The 21,689-nt window shown below is 29.6% G+C and overlaps 3 protein-coding genes and 1 long non-coding RNA gene across 6 annotated transcripts; 2 read left to right on the top strand and 2 right to left on the bottom strand.

The window, feature by feature from the left end:
• Window positions 1–100: 100 nt before the first annotated feature.
• Window positions 101–1,064, bottom strand: LOC130894732 (U3 small nucleolar ribonucleoprotein protein IMP3). The gene is made up of 5 exons (XM_057801699.1): window positions 967–1,064; window positions 632–884; window positions 479–582; window positions 247–422; window positions 101–193 (listed from the first exon to the last, which is right to left on the bottom strand). The coding sequence occupies exons 2-5, from the start codon at window positions 874–876 to the stop codon at window positions 173–175; spliced, it is 546 nt and encodes a 181-aa protein (XP_057657682.1). The 5' UTR covers window positions 877–884; window positions 967–1,064; the 3' UTR covers window positions 101–172.
• LOC130894713 (serine/threonine-protein kinase GL21140) lies at window positions 126–16,891 on the top strand. 2 transcript variants are annotated; one of them, XM_057801669.1, is made up of 12 exons: window positions 126–144; window positions 1,553–1,669; window positions 2,131–2,517; window positions 6,746–6,973; window positions 8,419–8,681; window positions 8,743–8,897; window positions 9,207–9,298; window positions 9,669–9,789; window positions 10,858–11,003; window positions 11,118–11,267; window positions 11,330–11,532; window positions 12,680–16,891. In XM_057801669.1, exons 2-12 carry the CDS (start codon window positions 1,568–1,570, stop codon window positions 12,732–12,734), a joined length of 1,902 nt encoding a protein of 633 aa, XP_057657652.1. In that variant the 5' UTR covers window positions 126–144; window positions 1,553–1,567; the 3' UTR covers window positions 12,735–16,891. The 2 variants fall into 2 exon arrangements, with proteins under 2 accessions (XP_057657652.1, XP_057657651.1); XM_057801668.1 differs by lacking the exon at window positions 126–144 and having other exon boundaries at window positions 1,338–1,669.
• On the bottom strand, window positions 9,924–18,615 carry LOC130894739 (uncharacterized). 2 transcript variants are annotated; one of them, XR_009059378.1, is made up of 2 exons: window positions 18,001–18,615; window positions 9,924–10,750 (listed from the first exon to the last, which is right to left on the bottom strand). It is a non-coding gene; the product is annotated as an uncharacterized LOC130894739 (long non-coding RNA). The 2 variants fall into 2 exon arrangements; XR_009059377.1 differs by lacking the exon at window positions 9,924–10,750 and adding an exon at window positions 15,183–17,484 and having other exon boundaries at window positions 18,001–18,605.
• On the top strand, window positions 17,792–20,813 carry LOC130894727 (cytochrome P450 4C1-like). The gene is made up of 7 exons (XM_057801694.1): window positions 17,792–17,900; window positions 18,885–19,042; window positions 19,238–19,347; window positions 19,598–19,688; window positions 19,742–19,933; window positions 20,118–20,187; window positions 20,472–20,813. Exons 1-7 carry the CDS (start codon window positions 17,896–17,898, stop codon window positions 20,605–20,607), a joined length of 762 nt encoding a protein of 253 aa, XP_057657677.1. The 5' UTR covers window positions 17,792–17,895; the 3' UTR covers window positions 20,608–20,813.
• Window positions 20,814–21,689: the final 876 nt, after the last annotated feature.

Below are 21,689 nucleotides of genomic sequence, written 5' to 3'. Positions count from 1 at the left end.
AAAAATGTGTCATTACTTTCAATGTCAATTGTCAAGATAAAAATTAAATTTTTCAAACGATTTTCTGCTGTGTGTTCTACAGAAAACAAAATTAAAAATACAAAAATTCAAAATAAAATTTATTATACAATTAAATAATAAAAAGTAAGTGCTATTTCCATCTCTGACCTGATTACATTTCATAATCATCTCTCTGAAAAATGAAAAAAAATTAGATTAATGCTGGAAAATGAGCATATTACATACTATTCCATTATACTCCAATATGTGCCGTTTTATTTTAGAACTATCGACCCAGGTTACAAAATCTTCGAGGGTTCTTGTAACTAAAAATGCGGGGTCCTTTATCATCTCAGGTCCTACCCTTACATGACCTTGTTCTATCAATTTCGTAGCCCCTTTTATGCTTTCAGACATTTTATCTAAAAAAGAAATTAATTTAGAAATATATATTTTATGTAATTAACTACACACTTACTTCTCACCATAAGAACTGCCAATCTTCGTCTACAGAAGCAAGATGCAGTTACTTTTTCAGCTAAACTAAGATCCCATCTTGTTGGAATAAGTCCCATGAGATATCTGTAATAAAAATATATTAAAACGATGTAATTTGAAAAATAATATTTACAATTTTTCTAAGAGCTGCGCGCTACATTCTGTCCTAAAAGGGTGGTTTGATTCAATTTCCTTAATTTTTCTCGCTACTTCTCTTATATTTCTAGATAGTTTATTATACTTTGCATAGTCTTCTCTTTTTTGTATATAGTATCTTTTCAGAACCTTGACTTCATGTAAATTATTGTCAACCTCCCAGGATATAAAATCCACTTTCTTTAAAAGTTTTTGTTCGTGATATTTAAGTTTTCTTACCATGTTTTTACCTAATAATTTAGAAAATGTGTGAGTACAAATTCAAATACGACAAAATATTCAAATATAAATTTAATACGTATAATAACCTACCGTTTTGTTTTCCTCAATGTATTATTTCTAGTTAAAATTATAAATTTTAATCTAAACTAAATTTACAATATTTTTAGGTTAAATCATAACTTGGTTATAATATTTATCTTGGTCATGTCTACTAGTCCGATTGAAGGTATTATAAATGTGGTAGTAAACATTCGTGTAACTTGTTACTTCTCATACCTTTTAATATGTTTTTGTAATTCGTTCAATTTATATAATAAAAGTATTAAGACGCAAATGTATAGCACTTTCATAAGTTTATTTAATTCACATATAATTAAAATGTCGAACAGCTGGAATAGTATACAATTCCGTATAACGTGCATTCTTGTGTTGGTATAACTGATTTTTCACTTTTCGATTTCGTAGGTTGATGTCAGTGTGTAACAAATCCAATCCCTCCCACCTCCCACTAGAGAAAAGAGGTTATTACCTTTTTTCTCATTTAACAAAACAGTTATATGTGAAATTATTTTTTTGTTGGTTTTATTACCGTTCTACAAGTACGATGTATAATATTGTCACGAAACGAAAGTGCAGTGTTACTCTGTGATTTTCTAGAATGATTTATGTTTTTTAGTTGACAGCTGTGTATATGACTAATAGGCGGTGTTCCTATGTTAAATTTCCGGAAAAAAATACCGTAAACTATATGGTGGAATCATATAATAAAAATTTTAGTAACAGAAATTCAGAGGTAAAATATTGATATACAAATTTTAAATAATTGTTAATTTTATATAACTGTTAAACCTCTTGGTCTAATCTTTCTCTTTAATAGGTTTTATTTTAATCTAATACTGGTATTTTAGCATGATTAAATATATCACGATAATTTTTAACAAAAATCCATATTCAGTTGAATGTACATTTGTTGATATAAACAAAATTATAATTTTTTGACTGTTAAATGGTTTTTATAATAAGGACAACATTTTTATGCCTTGTGTCTTCTTATAATAATAAAACTCACAATGTCATGTGATAATTATTACAGATTACATAAAACTTGACAGATTATTGTTAAATCTATGTAATATTAATAATGTAATCTCTGATTTTAAGATATATCTAAGTATCTTATGTTCTCTATAATCTTAAAGACATATAGAATAACTTCCAAAGTTACTAACCTATTTTATTATTTGATTCTACTAGTTGAAATGTTATTGTGAGAATATAATTGAATATAAGAACACTACAAACATGTCAAAGAATAATTTGACTGATAACGGATCTAGAAGTGTCTCTTCGAATAGTTTCAACAGTTTTTTATCTGATGGGGACATTATAGAAAGTGGTTTGGAAGATGTCAGCATCACCAACAAACACAACAGACCTTCGTCCACTTCCAAATCGATGAAAGCTAAAAGAATAAGATTTTATCACAATGGAAATAAGTTTTTTAGTGGAGTAGTGATTCCAGTCGCTCCTGAGAGGTATAGATCATTTGACAGTTTAACTAATGAGTTAACAAACATTCTTACTAAAAGTGTGACTTTACCCAATGGTGTTAGAAATATATATGCCATGGATGGAAAGAAGGTAAGTTTATTTGCAAATTATAACATATTATAAAATCATTTGACTGAATTTGTTACCCTTCAGCATTCTTACTTAGTATTTTTTGTTTATATTATATAATTTATATTTGTACACCATGAAATGTTGAAACAACATTAACATCTATAAAAGGAAATTTTTGTTGAAATCAACTTCAAAGATTAGCCTTAACAGGAACTTCCATACAATTAAATTGACTTGCAGAATACAGATCTGTCTGGGTTCTGAGAATACATTGCTTGTAGTTGTAGGATAAGGTTATGCTTAAACAACGTTGCCAGACTTTAAAATGAATACTAGGTATGATTTAAAAATATTAATATTTACCAAAACACTGCATTTGGATAACAATAGAACTTCTAGAAGACTTCTTGTGAAATAACTTTGTCATTGCATTCTCAATGTAATGAATGGCGTCCCTTTTAATGCATTTTTTATTCTGGGGTTAGTTATAAATCACAAAGTGATAAATTTGGTTTATAAGGAGGATGTGAACAGTCAGGAAGACTTCTAATGTCCAAAAACTTGCTAATTAAAAAAATTAGTGTGATGTTGTGGAGAAGAAACCTATTGGCCTATTTCCAGTCATCTTTCTTTCCTAACCTCTTGAGTAGTGAACCATCAGTTTGAATGAATGAGTTCGTCTAATTTTTGAACATTTTCATTTAGTTTTTTAATAATAGGAGGTACCTATTGTACCTCATACATAACTGAGACATCTCAATTTCTAAATCTAATCGTACCATTTGTAAACAGTTGCTAAAGTTACTTTGCTATCATTATATAAACATTTTAACATTTTATGAGCTTCTTTGGAACTCGAATTGATATGTTATTAATGTTTCATAATGGACACTGCAATTATAATTTCATTAAAGCAGTTATAGTAGCAAATAAATAAACTGAAATGGGTTCAAAATTGCCACTGTTTGTTTCAAAGCATGAGGATATGCAACAAATCGGCCACCCCATTAAACTCGTCTAACACCTAAATCCTTGAGAAGAAACAGATCACTACCATCAATACCAATCTTGAAAAAAGTGGGTGGAAGCAGCTACCAAGTTCAAGATCAATGTCCACAGGTATCTCTATACGACCAGTACCATTTGGAACTACTCAAGTGTAATATATAAGAATGAATGACAGTTCATAGTTAATTGAGGGCAACCATGAGGCCATTGAGCACAGATAGGCCCGTCGTGTCCCACTTGATGTTACCAAAGTCCTATGTTCTTTAATAAACCTATCAAGCGCTTTGGCTTGAACCCTTTGATGTCATTAGGCAAGTTGAGTGTAATGGGGTTTACCCTCTTGTGCTAGCTTTTTACATAAAAAAATGTCTTCCGAGTTAAGTTGCATCAAAAGTTTGTGGACAATATTTGATGTATAAAAGTCAACATCAGCTGATACTCATAATAAAATTCAAACTATCTAAAGAAATATGTACAATATCATAAATTTTTTATATTGTCTAGACAAGTATAAAAAAGATCACTATTTAACAAGATATAAATCAAATAATACAGTAAAATATTACGAAGTAACTGATTAAATTTGTTTGAAATTATACAAATCGAGCAAAAGATTGTAATATTACATTATTGATGACATGCATTAATTTTTATGATGTATGTGCCATTAATTTCAGTTTTAATGGCGAACTAGCCTCGTATACAGCATTTTTAAAATCTTTCTACTATTATAAAGTACGAACTTTTTTTTGTCACATCACATTATTTTACTTTCTTCTAAGTACCTTATTCGAAAAGTAGTTCTATAACTGTAGAAATAATATTGTCAAATCGATTATTTTCACATAAAAACATTTCAGATAACCAGAGCACAAACCAATTATAAAATATAAAAAGAAAAGCCACAGATATTGTTTCGTCAACTTAAAATAAGTAGGTGAACGTCACGCCCGTATTTTAATCTAGATGAGCGCTTTCTTTAACAGTTCATTTTGAAAACAATGCACATAGTTTGGAAATTTTTCCTTTGTTAACTGAAATTAACTTTTTTCTGCATTATACAGCTTAAAACTAAATAAGTACGCCACTGATAAAGTTCTTCAAGATATTTGCCAGTGATGCCACTTCCTGTGTGTTAGAAATCTATTAAAAGCTTGATTAATTCTTCTTTTTTTTTAATATTTGTCAATGGAATCTTTCTTCTCTTTCTTCATACTTGAGTACCTATATCAAACTCTCGTGTCATACTCTTGTTATGATTGTTATTTTATTGTTGATTTATTTTTCCTTGGCCTCGTCAAAATTCCCCGAATTTTAGTAACTATTTTAAACAAAGTAAACTATTTATCCCTAACAATAAATATTTTAGCATTTCGTTTCTTAGAATTAGAAAAATTAAACAATAATTCTTAAAAAATACGTGTGATGCATGAAGATAACAAATAATGACTCAGAGTTTTGTTATTTGTTTATACTGTATACATTACTTAACGTATATTTCTTTTACAAGGTCATATTAAAACTAAATTGAAATTTTCATTTCCACAAGTTATTCAATTCCACTGTTTCCGTTCATTTATAACTAAAATTGCTCTTTTGAATATTGTGGAAATTTAAAATAACCACTAATGAGAATCTCTAAAAATTAATCTAATTATATATCTGGGCTGAATTGAAACATAACAAGTAAATACGATTAAGAGGGTTATGTGGCTTTTTACATTGCCGCCATTTTGTATAAATTGGTTATTTTTTGAAAACCTTACCGAAATTTTTTAACTCGGTTCGTTATTGAACAATGTTATTGACGTTAGGAATGTTTTTAACCGATTTTAATATTAGTTTTTATATTGATACAACAACAAACACGTAACATTGCATAAATTTTGCCTTGAACTTGTGTATGTACTTGAAAAAAGTTGATGTGTAGGTTGTAGGTGTATTCGCGTATATCTGGCGATACCGATTCAACAATATGGTCATTGAACTAAGTCTGTTACTACAAACATTGAAAAAATATGATAAAATAAATATTGGTATGAGTTCAATTACCAAATATTTACTGATAATTCATTTTTGAAGGTTTTTCATGTGTAGGAAATTTCCTAGTACACTTTTTTATTACAATAGAAAATTTCGTTATTTTAGTCTTGTGTACTGTTTTTGTTTTCTTGATATTTGAAAACTAAAAACTATCTCATCAAATATATAATCTAATATACTTGAAAAAATTAAAATCGATAAGAAAAATCTGAGAAAACAAGCAAACAAAAAGGGAAAAAATCCCAACATCACGCTCTAACGTCATACGTCAAAATCACGTGACAAATACAAAGGGATGATTGTCTCTTTTATATTGCTACGATCGGCCGATGGGAAATGAAAATCGTTTATGTTGAAAGTCATCGATCTGCAAACGACGACTTCAAACGGCAACTATGAATGATTTTAATTTTGTAACAGCGAACGGAAACGAAAAGTCAATTCTATTAATCGCCCTTTATAGATATTGAACGGCCTTTACAATAAATTTGCAGACATAGTATGACAGATGTTTTACATAGTTGCCACGTTGTAATTTCTTTCTACTTGTTGAATTAAAATATTATGTATATCGTTATATATTAGATTAATGAAGTATTCTAAAAATTATTTATAATTCTTTACTTTACGTAATCATTTAATGAAGGTAGATGGTCTTTCATCGTTTGGTGATCGTAATGGTAATTAAGCAATCCAAAAAAACTGCTGATCTACGTTAAAATGATGGCCGTGGGGTAAACAATTGATTTTCTCATATGTAACCGTGTTTGTTTTGTTGGTAGTTTGGTTATTTTGTATTGTTTTTTGTTTTATGGTGTTAAGAAGACTTTTAGCAGTTTTTTTAGTTAGTTTGCAAGTAAATTTTCATTAATTAACAAAATTTTGCAACATACTTGATTTTCAGATTATTTTTACCGCTTACCTACACTAAGTACAACGTAGCATATTCAAAAAACCAATAAAGCCAAGTTACTAGGAGAAAATTTCTCACTTTTCAAGTACTAACTTATTAGAAGTTATTTTACGATAAATCTAGGATTAATTAGGTCTAAAATCCAACAAATAACTTTACAAAACACATAGAAACTTACGACAAAAGCATTTGTTCACCCCACAGAAGCCATTTTGACAGTTCGTTAGATTGCTCAATTCTGATAATAATCTGTCAATCGGTGATCACGAAAATGATTTTCAGATTAGTAATATAGATGATCTCGAAGACGGTAAAGAATATGTTGTATGCGGTAAAGGAGAGCTGTTTAAAAAAATTGATTATACGAAAACAGACATTCTTAAGCCGAAACGTTTATCGAATACCAAATTTACGTTAAACAATATGTCTAGCGTTCCGAGAATTGTTGTTCCGGATTGTGTCCGGCCAAAAATCGTAACCATCATTAGAAACGGAATTAAACCCAGAAAGGTAAGTTTATTGTATAATAATTTCTACTAGATATAATTTTATTTATGTAAAAATCATCTATTGATTTGTAAAAATATAAATCTGGCAATACTGCAAAATCTAGAATCATAGTCGGCTTATCCCCCCCCCTATTGTAACCTAAAAAAAGATCGTCACTATAAATGATGTTCTGTTCTTTAGATATAGTTGGAAATTTGGTTTTAGAAAATGAGAATAAATAGTGAAGGAAACGGATTTCTAAATGTTTTCAGATTCCGTCGGTGTATATTTAAAAATAATCGATAATTGGGCCAAATAAACACCGCAACTATCTCATTAAGCATTCACCTTCCACGCTGATCTCATTTTCTAATAATAGTAGCTTTCATAGACAATATCGAACGAGAAGATTCCCAAACGTATATTACTATATTTTTTTTCAAAATATATACCGGATGACTAATAATAAAACATGCATATACTATATATGTATCTAATTATGTTTTTACGAGTTAAATGTTTGGTTTTCCCATTAGAAAATAATTAAATTTTGAGGATAGAAAAAAAAAGTTTTTATTAATATTCGATACACTAGTGATTATAATAATTATTTAACTAACTATTTTGAAGCATTTTTTCGTGATACACACTGTATAAAGATTTATTTTAGTTTCGAATTCGTTTGATGTGTGTATCTCGTATTCATGTTATTATATAAGGTCCAGGAAATGAAAAAAGATAACGAATCTACCGCACAACCATATTTGTATCGTTTTTATAAACTCGTTAAAGAGAAATTTATTTTTTATTTGATGTTTGAGTCACGCGACTATCACGAGCTTCTTCCTTGAATAAGTGACAACTTTTTTTTTACATATCAAATTTAGTAAATCGATAATTTGAACGAAATTACGAAAGTTTGGTCGATTTTGAGTAGTTTGGGAACTTTTTATACTAAATTTTTTCAAATACAAATTCGATATTCATGAAATTTGTTGCAAATAAATATTTTAACAATTTGGCAACATTCTAATCGCCATGCTTAAAACGCGCGAATTCTAACAGTTGTTAGATTAATTTGTATTTACAATAATGTGAGGTTAAGATATTTATTTTATAATATTGTTCATTACGTTAAATGGAATTATGAAGAAAATTAAAGAAAGTAAGCGTATTTTTTGATCTCAAAAATTTCTTTTAGTAACTCACAAAAAGATAAAAACAATTTCATACACTCTCAAATAAAATTATTCTATTATTTGTTATTTTACTTAAATTTTTAATAAGAGATCTTAAGTTTGGTTTTTACTGTCCTAAAAATTTCGTAGATTCATTAATATACGAACTGCTATTGCATATTTTTAAAGATGTTTCATTAAATCTTTGTATTTTGTATAAATTATTCTTTTTTATAGAGTTTTTATTTATTTTATTCCAATTTCTATAGTACATTTTTTATATGGTAGATTTACCGATTACTTCTCAACAAAAGAAACTCTCCCAGTTTAGAGCAAGTCCTTAGCGCCTTTTCTGAAATAGCTCAGTTCGCTGTAAGAAAAGTTTTCTCCATATCAGGACAATCCATCAACGATTTATCCCAATTTTTTGAAAACGACGACGTTTTCTTCATATACGGAAACGAAAAATACCAATCTAGTGATTTCGAATTAGAATTCGAAGAAAGTAAAGCCATACAATCTTATAAAAAAACAACTATACATAGAAATGGGTGAGTTGGTTATATAAAAATTTAGTTGAATGGAATCTAAACGAAATTTGTCGTATTTTAGCGGTGGTCCTAAGCCTAAAATGCCTAAAAAGGAATTGAACAGAACCTACGAATCTGAAGAGAGTTTATTGAAGAAATTAAGCGAAGAAAGTAACTTAATTTTACCTCCCCCTCTTAAATCTAAGTATGTAGTAGGAAGGAAAGTTATAGGGGATGGTAAGTTTTAGTTTTTATGTAAGAATAGTTTTTTAGGTACCGCTGATTAATTTTCATTTGATCTAGTTATATATTTATCTATGATTCTATCTTAGTTATTTCTAGTTTGGGGCTCCCATTCTTCTATCACTTCCTCTTGTTCATTTTCCTAACCATGGTGTTGTTTTACGATGCTCCGTTGTGCTCCCAGAAGCTAGTTTTGAGTCTAAATAAATGATTTTTGATTTGCTTTTTATCTCTCATCGATTTTTCTTTCTATTTGACAGTTCAATACAAAAAAACTTGTAATAATAATTTTTTTTTTGTTAGGAAATTTTGCAGTAGTTAGGTTATGTCGAGACATCACTACAAACAAGGAATACGCTTTAAAAATCATAGATAAATCAAAATGCAAAGGAAAGGTACGTACATGTTTTATTATTAAATATTTAGCAACGTTTACTTTAAAACAAAACATCGAATTTTTCTGTTTTTTTTTTAATCGAAAATTAAATTCAAAAATATCTTAGTAATTGAATATAATATGAAAATATTTAATACCAAATTTGACATTAGTTTCTAGGAAATAAAGTAAATGTGGCAACGTTGCATTCATTATTTTCTGGTGTTTTCACTTATATAAAAACAATCAGATTTCTACATTATCGACATGTAAAGTAGGGGTATATAAAAAATATAAAAAAATCTTTGAGAAATGACAGTCTTTTCTACAATGAATTTTATTTGAATTTTTAATAGTTTTAGGTAATTTTTTTTCAATTTTGTTTACAGGAAGACATGATCGAAAACGAAGTAAAAATTCTTAGGAAAGTGGATCACCCCAACATAATGTCCCTTATAACTGATGCCGATACTAAAAATATTTTGTATTTAGTTTGCGAATATGTAACGGGTGAGTACATTTTTCTAACAATGTGGTCTCCTCAGCATTGGATCCCAATAGCATTCAGTCCTTGACCTTGAGCACCATCTTCTTATTCGGATGTTTATGCTCCAAAATATTTTATTTATGAAAATGTAAACACGTTTCAATCATTGATGATTTATTTAAAAAAAATAGTTATACGAGGGATGTTTTATATATTATAATCTAATGTTACAAAAAAATTAGTAACCACAACAATTCTGAATAATTTGGAGGTTTTAATTATTGTACTTCGAAGTATTTTGTTATTTTTACAAAATTTATTGTTAAAATTAAAAAAATAGATATACAGGGGATGCTAGAAACTAATATGTCGCTACAACGAATTGTCAATGATAAATCGTAGTTGTTTATCCCTATGTTGATACATCTGAACTGATCTTCCCTGGTTATAGTTTCCCCTAGGATCGTTTTTTCCTGTGGATTGTCCCCATAACTAGTTTCAACCTCCATCTACCTTGTTTTCTAGTGTTTTGTCTATTATTCTGTAGCTGGTACCACAAAAAGGTTCAGATCCTGTGAAGGGTTTGTCTGCTCCTACTTTTTACTAGTCCCTCCACTCCAATGTGTCCTTGAATCCATTGGAGGGCAACTTTTGTGCTGAAAGGTCTACTAAGAACAAAAGGAAACTGTTGAAAAAAATTTGCTCTAGTTAATGTCACAAAATTCAATATATTTAATATTGTAAAAAATCTATTTCTGTTTCCTATTCGTGCTGTGGCACTGGGATTCCTCAGTGATTATATCTGATCTATTAATCCCCAGGATCGTAATTGCCTGTCTCAACCCCTGTGGATTTTCCCCGTTCTGTAGCTGGTACCACAAATTGGTTCAGATCCTATGAAGGTTTTGTCCGCTTCTACTTTTGCTAGTCTGTCAAAACTCCACTCCGATGTGTCCTGGAATACATTGGAGGGTAACTGTTGTGCTGAAAGTTTAAAAAGAAACAGCTAAAAACAAATGTAATGTTTTCAAAAAGGGAACTAATATTAGATCTGGTACAATATGCAAGTAAAATTGGAATTTTATTTTTAGGTGGAGATTTATTCGACCAAATCACAATTGCTCAAAAATATTCAGAAGAGCAAGCTGCCTTAATGATAAACAATTTAGTATCGGCTTTGGCGTATCTGCACAGTATTAATATAGTCCATAGAGATGTGAAGCCTGAAAATTTATTAGTAAGTTTTTATTAATATAAACCGTGTTTGGATTAAACTGAAAAACTTTTTCTATTCGATTATGTACATATAAGAACTTTAAATTATTATTAAAAACCGTATTTAAAATTCCAGGTAGAATTAGATGACAATTATAGAGTAAAATTATTAAAATTGGGCGATTTTGGATTAGCTTGCGAAGTTACGAGGCCTTTGTATACTGTTTGTGGTACTCCTACTTACGTAGCACCTGAAATTTTGACTGAATCCGGTTATGGACTTAAGGTATAAAAACAAATTTACATCCTGGACATATATTCTAATAAATACTTTGATTATGTAAATAGATTGACGTATGGGCGGCAGGAGTAATCCTTTACATTCTCCTCTGCGGTTATCCACCTTTTGTCAGCCAAGACAATGATCAAGAAAAGTTGTTCGATTGTATATTATCCGGCCAATATGAATTTCCCGAAGAATACTGGCAGGACGTTTCATCTTCCGCGAAAGAACTTATCCAGAATATGCTTCAGCTCGATCCAGAGCTCAGGTACTACACAAAAACTACTATAATCATTTCAATTTTTAGGTTATGTAAATATTCAGAAGCTGTTTTATATTTTTAAATCAAAATTCGATGTTTTTAAGTATCAAGTGTTGCCAAAAGTCATTTTATAATTGTAAATATGTATATGAATAGTTTCTAAAGGGTACTTTGACCAGAGAGGGTTGTTTCTTATCTATTTCAGTGTCTATTTGAAAAATGAGATATTTTACTCTACGTTTTCACCCTTCATCAAAGTACCTCTGATAAAAATAACTTGCCATTGAATAATAAGTGGAGATAAAACTCTAGGCAATATGATTCAGAGATCTGGAACCTATACTAGAACAATAAAGTCTTTTTGGTTTGGTTTCCTGTACATTTGAGAATCAAGGAAATTAATGAGACCAAAAAGGAGCTAAAAAAATTTTTACTGAGTCAGAATTTTCCTTAGGTCAACGCATTTACAAGAGTTTCAGGAGAAAAAAATTGCTCTAGTGGAATCTTTCAGAGCTGGGGACGGTGTAACATTATTCTCCAGTATTACTAGAGAATCAAGGAGGTTAAAAAGAAGTTCAAACGACTTTCACTGACTAGGAACTCTTCTAAAGGACAATATATTTATAAGATAGAGTTTTAAGAGGAAGAAAATTGCTCTGGTAGATTCTTTCAGAGCTAGATGACTCCAAAACGTTCCTTTCTGGAAGATATAAGGAATATCTGGATATCTGAAGAACGGAACAAAGTTGGTACAGAGTTTGTATAAAGTTGTGGAGGGTAAAGAGAAATAGAACAATCTGTGTATATGGAAAGTTAAGGGTGGCTAATTTTTAACTGGGCATACTTCAATTTCATCGACAGTTGCTGTGTTCATACCACACCCTTTGTCTATACCAGCGCCATACTGGAAGATTTTTGAACTGTTATATAATATACAAATGGACACTTAATCAATTTTTTTCCCAAATGTGACAGTGACAATTCCATTGCAACTTTTTTAAGGCCTAAGAAGTTATTTTTAACTGTTCAAATTTTATCATCAAGGAATATTGTTGAATAAAGTGCCCTTGTTGAGAATTTTTGACAATTTTAACATTTTGCTTTATGGAAAACCGATCTATTATCAATGTTTCATATCTGGAATCATTTTCAGGTTTTCAGCTGAAGATGTCCTGGATCACCCTTGGCTCCAGACTATATCCGCCTAGGACATTATTTATTTTTATATTATTGTTAATTGAGTATTTATTTTTTTATATCTGACGTTTCTTATAAAGTGGAGTGTAGGCAGGTAAAAATAAACTATTTTTTTTTCGACAAAAAAAATTACCCATTTTTTGAATTAATTTTTATTAATGAATAGCTAATTCAGATAGTTTAACCCTCAAAGGACCGTTATCATTGACTTTGGCCCTTCTAAATATGATTCATTTAGACTTTTGATTCTTAAAAATGGTTTTTGTAATATTTTTTATTTATATCCTATTTTTTTATGTATTGATGTACTAATCTAGAAAAAAATCAATAACAATTTGAAATTTTTAAAGTTTCTGTCATAAATTAGCTATTGATTTACTACTTTTTCTGTACCTATCTACACTTTCTCGACAAAAAACTCGACTTTGCTCTAATTTTATCGAAAATTGACTTTTTTTGTGATGATTTTGAAATTCAGTTGCAGATATCGAACTGCTGATCAAAAAGTAATCGATACATTAAATTCATCTACGAAAACAGAACCAGTAGGTAACATTTTTCTTTTAATCTACACAAATGAAATTGTACATCACAGTTCCTATGTAACACCCTGTATAACACGATTAAAAGATTGAGAACCTGCAACATTATATGAATGTTCGAATATGTGAGATTTTTTTGCTGTTTTTCATTTTAAAAAAGACATTTTGGCAGCATCGTTTATTATAATGAAAATACTTTGCGTAGTATACAAAAAATAGATTATCGAACTGAATTCGTAGTGAAATTACGCATATCACGCCTATAAAACATGAAAAAGGAAATGTCTAGTAACTGTCAACTGTCACTTGTCTGAACACAGCAATAATATACGTATAGTTATATAGACAGTTGCGTAATTAAAACTGTTAGCCTAAAACGAAACGAATTGTTTGCTTGTTGCCAAATTTATCGTTATTGGCATACTAGATTAGTAGAATTCGATATGAATTGACAGATGATCGTATTAAGTGAAATTTTTTAACGTGATCATCGACGGTAACTAAAGTTTCATTTGAGTTTCTAGTACTTTTATAAATATATATACAAAGTGATTTTTTTTAAATCCAAATTTATATAAATCTCATATTATTTAAATAATTACCGTATTCTGTGATTTATAAAAAAAATATTGACAATTGTGCCTTTTTTTATCAACAACATATGTCTGATTGTCTCATGTCCCTTTTATTCAAACCAGATACGATGATATATTCACCTCCTTATGATTTACAATCTTCTATACAAAATGCCTAAAGAACGTTTCGTTCCAAACAGTTCCAGTACAATAATATTGGAAATGGTAAGAAAAATACCATAAAGTAACATTTCGATAAACATTGGTGGAGACTAAAACCTTTATCTGACTGACAAAAAAAAGTTAAACCCCCACAGCTTCTTACTTGATGCACGATTTGATATTCAGCTTCACTAAATGAATCACTAATTCTTTATATCTCCATAAGATGGTTGACATCTTGGAGTTTTAATTCCCCCCTCTATCTTCCTATAAAAAAGTGCTACTAAAATTTGTGGAGGATACTGTAAATTCGACACACGGTCAATTAGAGATAGGTGAAGAGATGTTGGAGACAAGTTTATACCAGTTGCATTGATTACTATTAAAAGAAATGTATGGGATGATACACTGTGATCTAGCAGTACCAGACCCCAGGTATAAGCGACTACAATGATTTTGCTGATGCTGAATCAATCTCTAAGATCCGAAACCTGAAAGGTTTTATCATTTAGTAGTCGCTCTGCGAGGTGCGCATCCCATAGTTAAAGCGATTGACATCCTCTTGGGTTTTGCACTTTATAAAAAAAGTGCTGTGAAGTTTATTATATTCAATTGGGGATAAGTCAGGAGATTTTGGTGGCCAGGGTAAATGTGTTACATTGTAAATAATAGAGCTATGACAATCTCTAGCAGAAAAATAAGTGTATGGTGATCTGCTTCCATACTAGCACTTCGTCTCTAAATCGGCTTCTTAGTACTGCCGGACTCCAGATATAACAAATGATGTTCAGCTTTAAAAGGCAGTATCAAGAATGGACGCTAATCGTTTTTTATGATACATCAAACCGTATTAATCATAATCTGCTAAACTAGCTTCTAAGAGCCGAAAGTGTTGATGATCTTGTCATTTTGTAGTTGCTCTGAGGTCCATATCCCCTGGCTCTATAACCTCGCCTGTAGACCAAGTAGTATAGTGTGTAAAGATCTGTTGGTCCTATTGGAAACTTTGACCGTCAATCAGTCAGAATAACTCTAAAAATTAATCATGGATGGAGCAGAATTTTTGGCATACGTAAACATCATTCCAAAATTTTATTCCCGAAGAATATAATGGAATCTAACGTTAAAACTTTTAATATTAAAAAATATATTGGTTTTTAAAAGACCATCGACGCATATGTACAGAATATAATTTATGTTTTAATAAATTTTACCTTTTTTGAGTATAAAATACATGAAAAGTCCATTAAAATTTTTTATATACTTATATACATGCTACTAATTACATATTTATCTTTTTATTAGTTCAGAGTATTAGTTTTGGAAATACTGACAGCTACTTAGCTAATTACAAGTTATACAACTTAGAAAATAAAAACTAATAATTTTATAATACAAATGGAATTTAGTAAAACTTGTTTATTTCAATATTATTCCTTCAATTGTTAATTTTTGTCATTGAAGCTTAACAAAATCAATATAAATGACCAATTTTATCTATTATGAACAATTTTTCTTTGATTTTTTACCTTCGTGGTACATCAATTTTTGTTTCTTTGGTTTTTTACATTCATCAGGTTTTGTTTACATGGGAACCATTCTCCCAATGACCAATTTTATCTGCTCTAATCCATCAATATTTGTTTCTATAGCACTCATTTTTCAAATGATGAATTTTATTTGTTCTAATTCCTTCTACTTTGAGCTTTATCACCTCTGGTTCATTACGAATCCTTCTTTGGTTCATCAGTTTCCATCCCAACGATCGATTTCATCTGTTCTGATCCTTCCTGGTTCATCAATTTTTGTTTCCAAATGACTAATCTTCGAAATGACTAATTGTATTTGTTCAGAATTCTTCTGCTTTGGGTTTTGCCACCTCTCATTCATTATTTGATTCTTCTTTTTTTACCAAGTCCGATTTATCATTTTCTATCCCAATGATCAATTTCATCTGTTCTGACCCTTTTGGGTTCATCAATTTTAGTTTCCAAATGACTAAACTTCAAAATGACGAATTTTATTTGTTCTAAATTCTAATTCTAGTTTCACCATTTCTGGTTCATTATGAATCCTTTTTCAGTTAATAACCTTCTTGGTTCCTCAGTTTTTACCATTTCTGGTTCAACTGTTTTGTTCATTCGATGGTTACATAGGAACCATTCTACCAATAACCAATTTTATCTGTTCTGACCCCTCTTGGTTAATCAATTTTCCAAATAACGAATTTTATTTGTTCTGAATCCTCCTACTTTGGGTTTTACCATACCTAGTTCATTGATTTTTGTTTCCATAGGACAAATGTAATCTGTCTCAAATTATTCTTCAGCTTACACCATTCCTGGTTATTTGGCCATTTTTCCATTGTTTGCCATAGTATTATCTTTTTGATAAATATTATTTGTTCTGACACAACATTTAGATCAAAAGTTTCCTATTTCTTGTCACTTTTTTCAAATATAACTGGAAATAAAACTCACTTTAATCAACTACCGATTAATTTATCTCGTTTTAAATGTAAAATAAAAAATTCATTCAACTGTACCAATTAATCTCAATTATTCTTAAACTAATACTCTCTATGATCATACTTGAATTAGCACTGATCTTTGATTTATTTTTCAAAAATCTGGTGCATTAAGTCAAACTAACTGTATTTTGAGCAATTGAATGACCCCGGACTAGTATCTCCAAAATGATTTGGTTTTACACTTATTCAGTTTATCCGTATTGTTATAAAAACGATAAGTAGAAAGTATTATTTATTATACTGTTCAATTATAACATTAAATGTATTTTTGTTTTCTTGTTTTATTTTATTTTTTTATAACACTTTAGATTAATTGCTGTAAAGTTCAAGTAGAATGTAAATATATTATTTGAGTAGAAGTTGGTTGTTTTTCTTTAACTCCATAATCAAATCTCCGGAAACTAAACTGAATACATTAAAGCTACTATCATTTATTCCAAACTCGAAGTATTTAAAATGTCAAATGGTTTGAAATTTTTGAGAAAAAAGAAATAAAACTTCGAATTATTGAGAGTTGTGATAAAAGTTGAAAGGTACATATTACATCACTCATTAAGACGTGTGACTGACACATAGATGGCGCTGCCATTGTTAAATCCATATGACCTTTATGAAGTACCAACTTTCAAAAGACTAAAATTTTATGACATTTCGATTAGTCAGAAAAAAGTGATAGCTATTTAAGTGAAGCTACTTTTGTTATTTTCAAAACAATTTCGTGTTAATTTATCATTGCTTCTTGATGAAAGTAAATATTGTACAAGCTGGCTTCAAATGTGTTATCCGGACCTGTTCTATCGACAAGACCCATTTGTTATTTCCGGGACAGGGGGCGAGTGACCCTCAGGCGCCCCTAGGATCGTGCAGCCCGGTTGCAACGGACTCCTTGCACCATAGGTAAAGACGCCTCTGGAGAGGGTTTCCCTTTTCATATGCTTTCCAAATATATAATCTTGTTAAAAAAAAAATTTCAATTAAAACATAATTATTTTTCTTCAAAAATTATCTAGCATTAGAAGTAAGAATTTTACTTGTCAAAAATGATTTCAGTCTATTTAGATATATCTAAAGAAGGTATGGAATAATTAATTTCAAACATATTTAAACACTTATGGTACCAAAATAGAAATTCTAGTAAAAGTTATACACAGATTTTACCGTCTGGTTGATACGGCTCAGTATTTTCACGTTTTTTTGCAATAAAATTTTTAATTCTAAAAAATGCAAAAAGAGAAACTTTTCAACAAGTACTTATTCTCCTTGAACTGGACATGTATGGTAAAAAAAATCAATTATTCTTCAGATACATTATTCAACTAGAAACGTAATTCCATCACAGTGGCCTAGAAATAGTGAAACTGACATGATGTAAGTAAATCACATTTTTACTTAATACTTGACTTATTTTCTAAGTATATTCAAATCTAAGTAACATTTTAATTATTTAATGAAATAATATAATATTTACCTGTTAACAAACATCACTATTAATTCATAAAACATAATTATGGTAACCAAACTTTTGTTTATAATTACCGCAACACCATTCACACGATACTTAAACTATTTCTAGATATAATTTAATCTAATATTAATCGAATTTAAATACATGAAAACTAATAAAACATACGAAACCGCATTCTCATAACCACTGAAATCTGAATTAAAACTACAAGGCTTATGGATTCATAAATTTGACTTTCCAAGAACGGTCCAGATTGGCAGACTAGAACAAATCTAACATAAACGAATTTTTATCTTTTCACACCCGTTTGCTTTTGTCACATTTGTCCTAATATAAAAAACCTCGTTATTTTCTATAATATCATCCATAGGTAAATGCTGGATACAAACAAAATAACTTTATCACGAAAACAAAAAGTAATACACACGTCAAAAGTATAACAAAATTTTTAGGTTAACGGTAGCAACGTCTAGTTTATGAATAAGGTGTAGAATTTGCTACGAACGTTAAATGGAAAGTCGAGTTTATAAATCAGCCTTATCATTATTATTTTTTGGAAAACTACTTTGGGATTAACCCAATCATGATCTGATTGTTCGGAAAGTACAAACTCGGATCACGTTCACTGAACATGAATGAATCGAAGGGATTATAGTTTAGACAAGGAAAGAATCGTCATGTATTACCAGTGGTGGAACACAGAGTACATTAGAGGGCTTATACTTTTGTTAAAATTGTCATTTTTGTACTTTTTGGCTTTTGGACATAAAAATAATTGTATGAATACATAAAACTACATGTATATTTAGTATATTTAACTGAAACTGATAAAAATAAGAGTATATTGAAATCCTAGCCTAGCCTAACCTAATATTTTTATTTTTCAGGATTATTCTGCTTATTATTACGGCTGTTGTAATAATAACCATGATTGCTCAGTTTTATTGGTCCAAAAGACATATTTACAGAGCTGTAGCTAATATGGAAGGACCGAAAGGTTTGCCAATTATTGGAAATGCCCTCGAATTTTTTTGCGCCACTGAAGGTATAACAGAGAATTGATTGAAATTATCTAATATTTTATTTATGGCTTCTAATTAGTGGTGATGGTACTGTACAAGTTAAAAAAGTATTTATGCTTCCGAAAAATAATTTATCTATGTTTTTGTTCCTAAATAAACGATTTTCATTATTTTATGGTCAAAATATTGTGGAATATTATGTATATCATTTCTTTTAGATATTCATGACAGGTTAAAAATTATATTTGCTAACGTACGACAAAATCCAATGAGGATATGGCTAGGTACCCATCTATTAATCGCATTGAAAAACCCTGTCCACTTGGAGGTACGTTTGGTGTTATATATAAATAAATAAATAAATATTTTTCTAATCTAGTTTTCCTTGGCTGGACAATAATTCAGCCTTAGTTTGGGATTGAAATAGAGATGGCGCAACCGACAATTTGATGCCATTTTCCCATTTTAACTACTTCGTATAAAACCGTTATTAGTTCATTATTTTTATTATTATGTTTCTTGTGGTTGATTTTTATTGATAAAATCACTTATTTGATCACCCTATATTTATTTTATAGAAGATAATGTCGTCTCAAAAATTTTCTTACAAACATGAACTGTACAAATTTTTGGAATCACTGAGTCTTGATGGCTTGGTCGCTGCTTCCGGTATGAAAGTGCTCCTAAAATTGAAATTTTTTCGAAAAAAATATTTTTTTTAGGATTGAATCCAAAATATAGAGTCCATAGGAGAATTATTCAACCCATGATTGATATAAAATTTGTAAAAAGTGTTCTTCATATTTTGAACGAACAATCACAAAATTGTATGACGAAAATGGAGAAGTTTATTGATGGTGATAATTTTGATGTCGTTAAAGTGATCGGGCCCTGTTCTGTGGTGATAATGTGTGGTAATTTCTATTATACTTAAAAAAAAATAAAATAAGGATATTCCAATATTAAAAACTGTATTGATACATTATTTAACTCACTCATTTGATATTAATCTCTTTTACTAAACACAAATATCAATTAATCACAACGTAACAATATTTGAACAACAGTACTAGAAATTGTAATCTCGAATGTTTCCAGAAATTCTATTGGGTCGAAAACTTGACATGGAATCTGCCAATCACAAACATATTTGCCATTCAATACCGAGGTTTGTATTGAACTACATTTATTTTACATTGAATAATATGATTTCATACAATTATTGAAAAAAAAAATGTATTTGAAACTTCCATATAAACCATACACGTCCATTTTAAAAGTTTTATTCTGTTAATTGTTTAATTTGTAACACTAGCAAACGTTCTTATAATTACATAACTGTACGATTTATTAACATACGTTTTTAGACTGGTTAATAATATAATAAGAAGTTAACCAGTGGCGTATCGTATTATATGTCAATTTAATAAAGTTTTTTTATTTGTGTTATAGATTATTGCATATTGGAATTACTAGAATGTTAAAAATATGGTTGCATCCAGATTTCATATATAATTGGCATCCGTTGAAAAAGGAACAGGATAAAACTTTGGAAACGTTACATAAGTTTATAAACGAGGTATTGTAGAGAATATATAACTTCGGAATTTAAGGCCATTATCGATTCGTATAATGTATTGGGCGAATCCGGAACATTTCCATCCCGATCATTTTTTTACCAGAGTTCGTACAGAAAAGACACCCATATACATATTTACCTTTCACTGCAGAGCCAAGGGGGTGTATTGGTAATAAAAAATATACTTTTATGAATAAATTTATTAACTTTTTCAATTTTATAATAGTAGAGACTAGGCCTGGGCAGTTATCAAAAAATATAATCGATTATTTTCGATTAATCGATTATTTTGCCAACCCCTAGTAGAGACTATTCATTAGTATGTATATAGTAAAATTAATCAGTACACGTTTTAGCTAAAAATATGGCTAACATACAAATAAAGTTATTTTTGGTAAAATTTTTGCAATTATACGAGGTGGAAGCGAATGGTAAGGTTCCCGATTTGAAATTACGTACTGACATATCAGTACGACCTAAAAATGGTTATAACTGCAAAATAAAGCGGCGATTATGGAAAAGTAAATAATAAGCAACTTTAAAATTCATAATATATTGAAATGTTGCATAAATAATAAAAATATATTTTATACAACTTAGTTTTTTTTAAATCTTTTGTAAGAAAAAAAAAGCGTGACCATTTTTCTTGGCTGTAACTGTCAAAATAGACATTGGAAAAAAGATGGCGAATTTTCTGGACTGATGGTGAAATGTCAGTATATTTAACCTCAAAAATTATAGAATCATATCTAGTTAAGAGATGGCGTCGGGCGCACATGCAACAATATCACTCCCATAGAAAAGAGAATAGAATAGAGGTTTTCTTATACGGTCTGGAAATAATGAGCCACAAACTAAATCATAACAAACGTTCTTCAAATCTGGTAATAATTTGATTGCCGAGTAAAGTCATAGAGTTAATATAAAGCTAGACAGAGCGGTATGTAAGTGGAATTGTACCATCGAAAAAGAAAGAACAACGAATCACTACTCTTTCTTTCTAATCTATTCTAATTGGTGTTTCATACATAGAGTTATCATTAAAGATCCAATCAGAATAAAGTTAGAAATATATACCACTTTTCATAGAG

The sequence above is a fragment of the Diorhabda carinulata genome, chromosome 6, assembly GCF_026250575.1.
Source record: "Diorhabda carinulata isolate Delta chromosome 6, icDioCari1.1, whole genome shotgun sequence".
NCBI classification, from domain to species: domain Eukaryota; kingdom Metazoa; phylum Arthropoda; class Insecta; order Coleoptera; family Chrysomelidae; genus Diorhabda; species Diorhabda carinulata.
The sequence above is the reverse complement of the archived record's forward strand: the minus strand, read 5'-3'. Positions and strand labels throughout refer to the sequence as shown.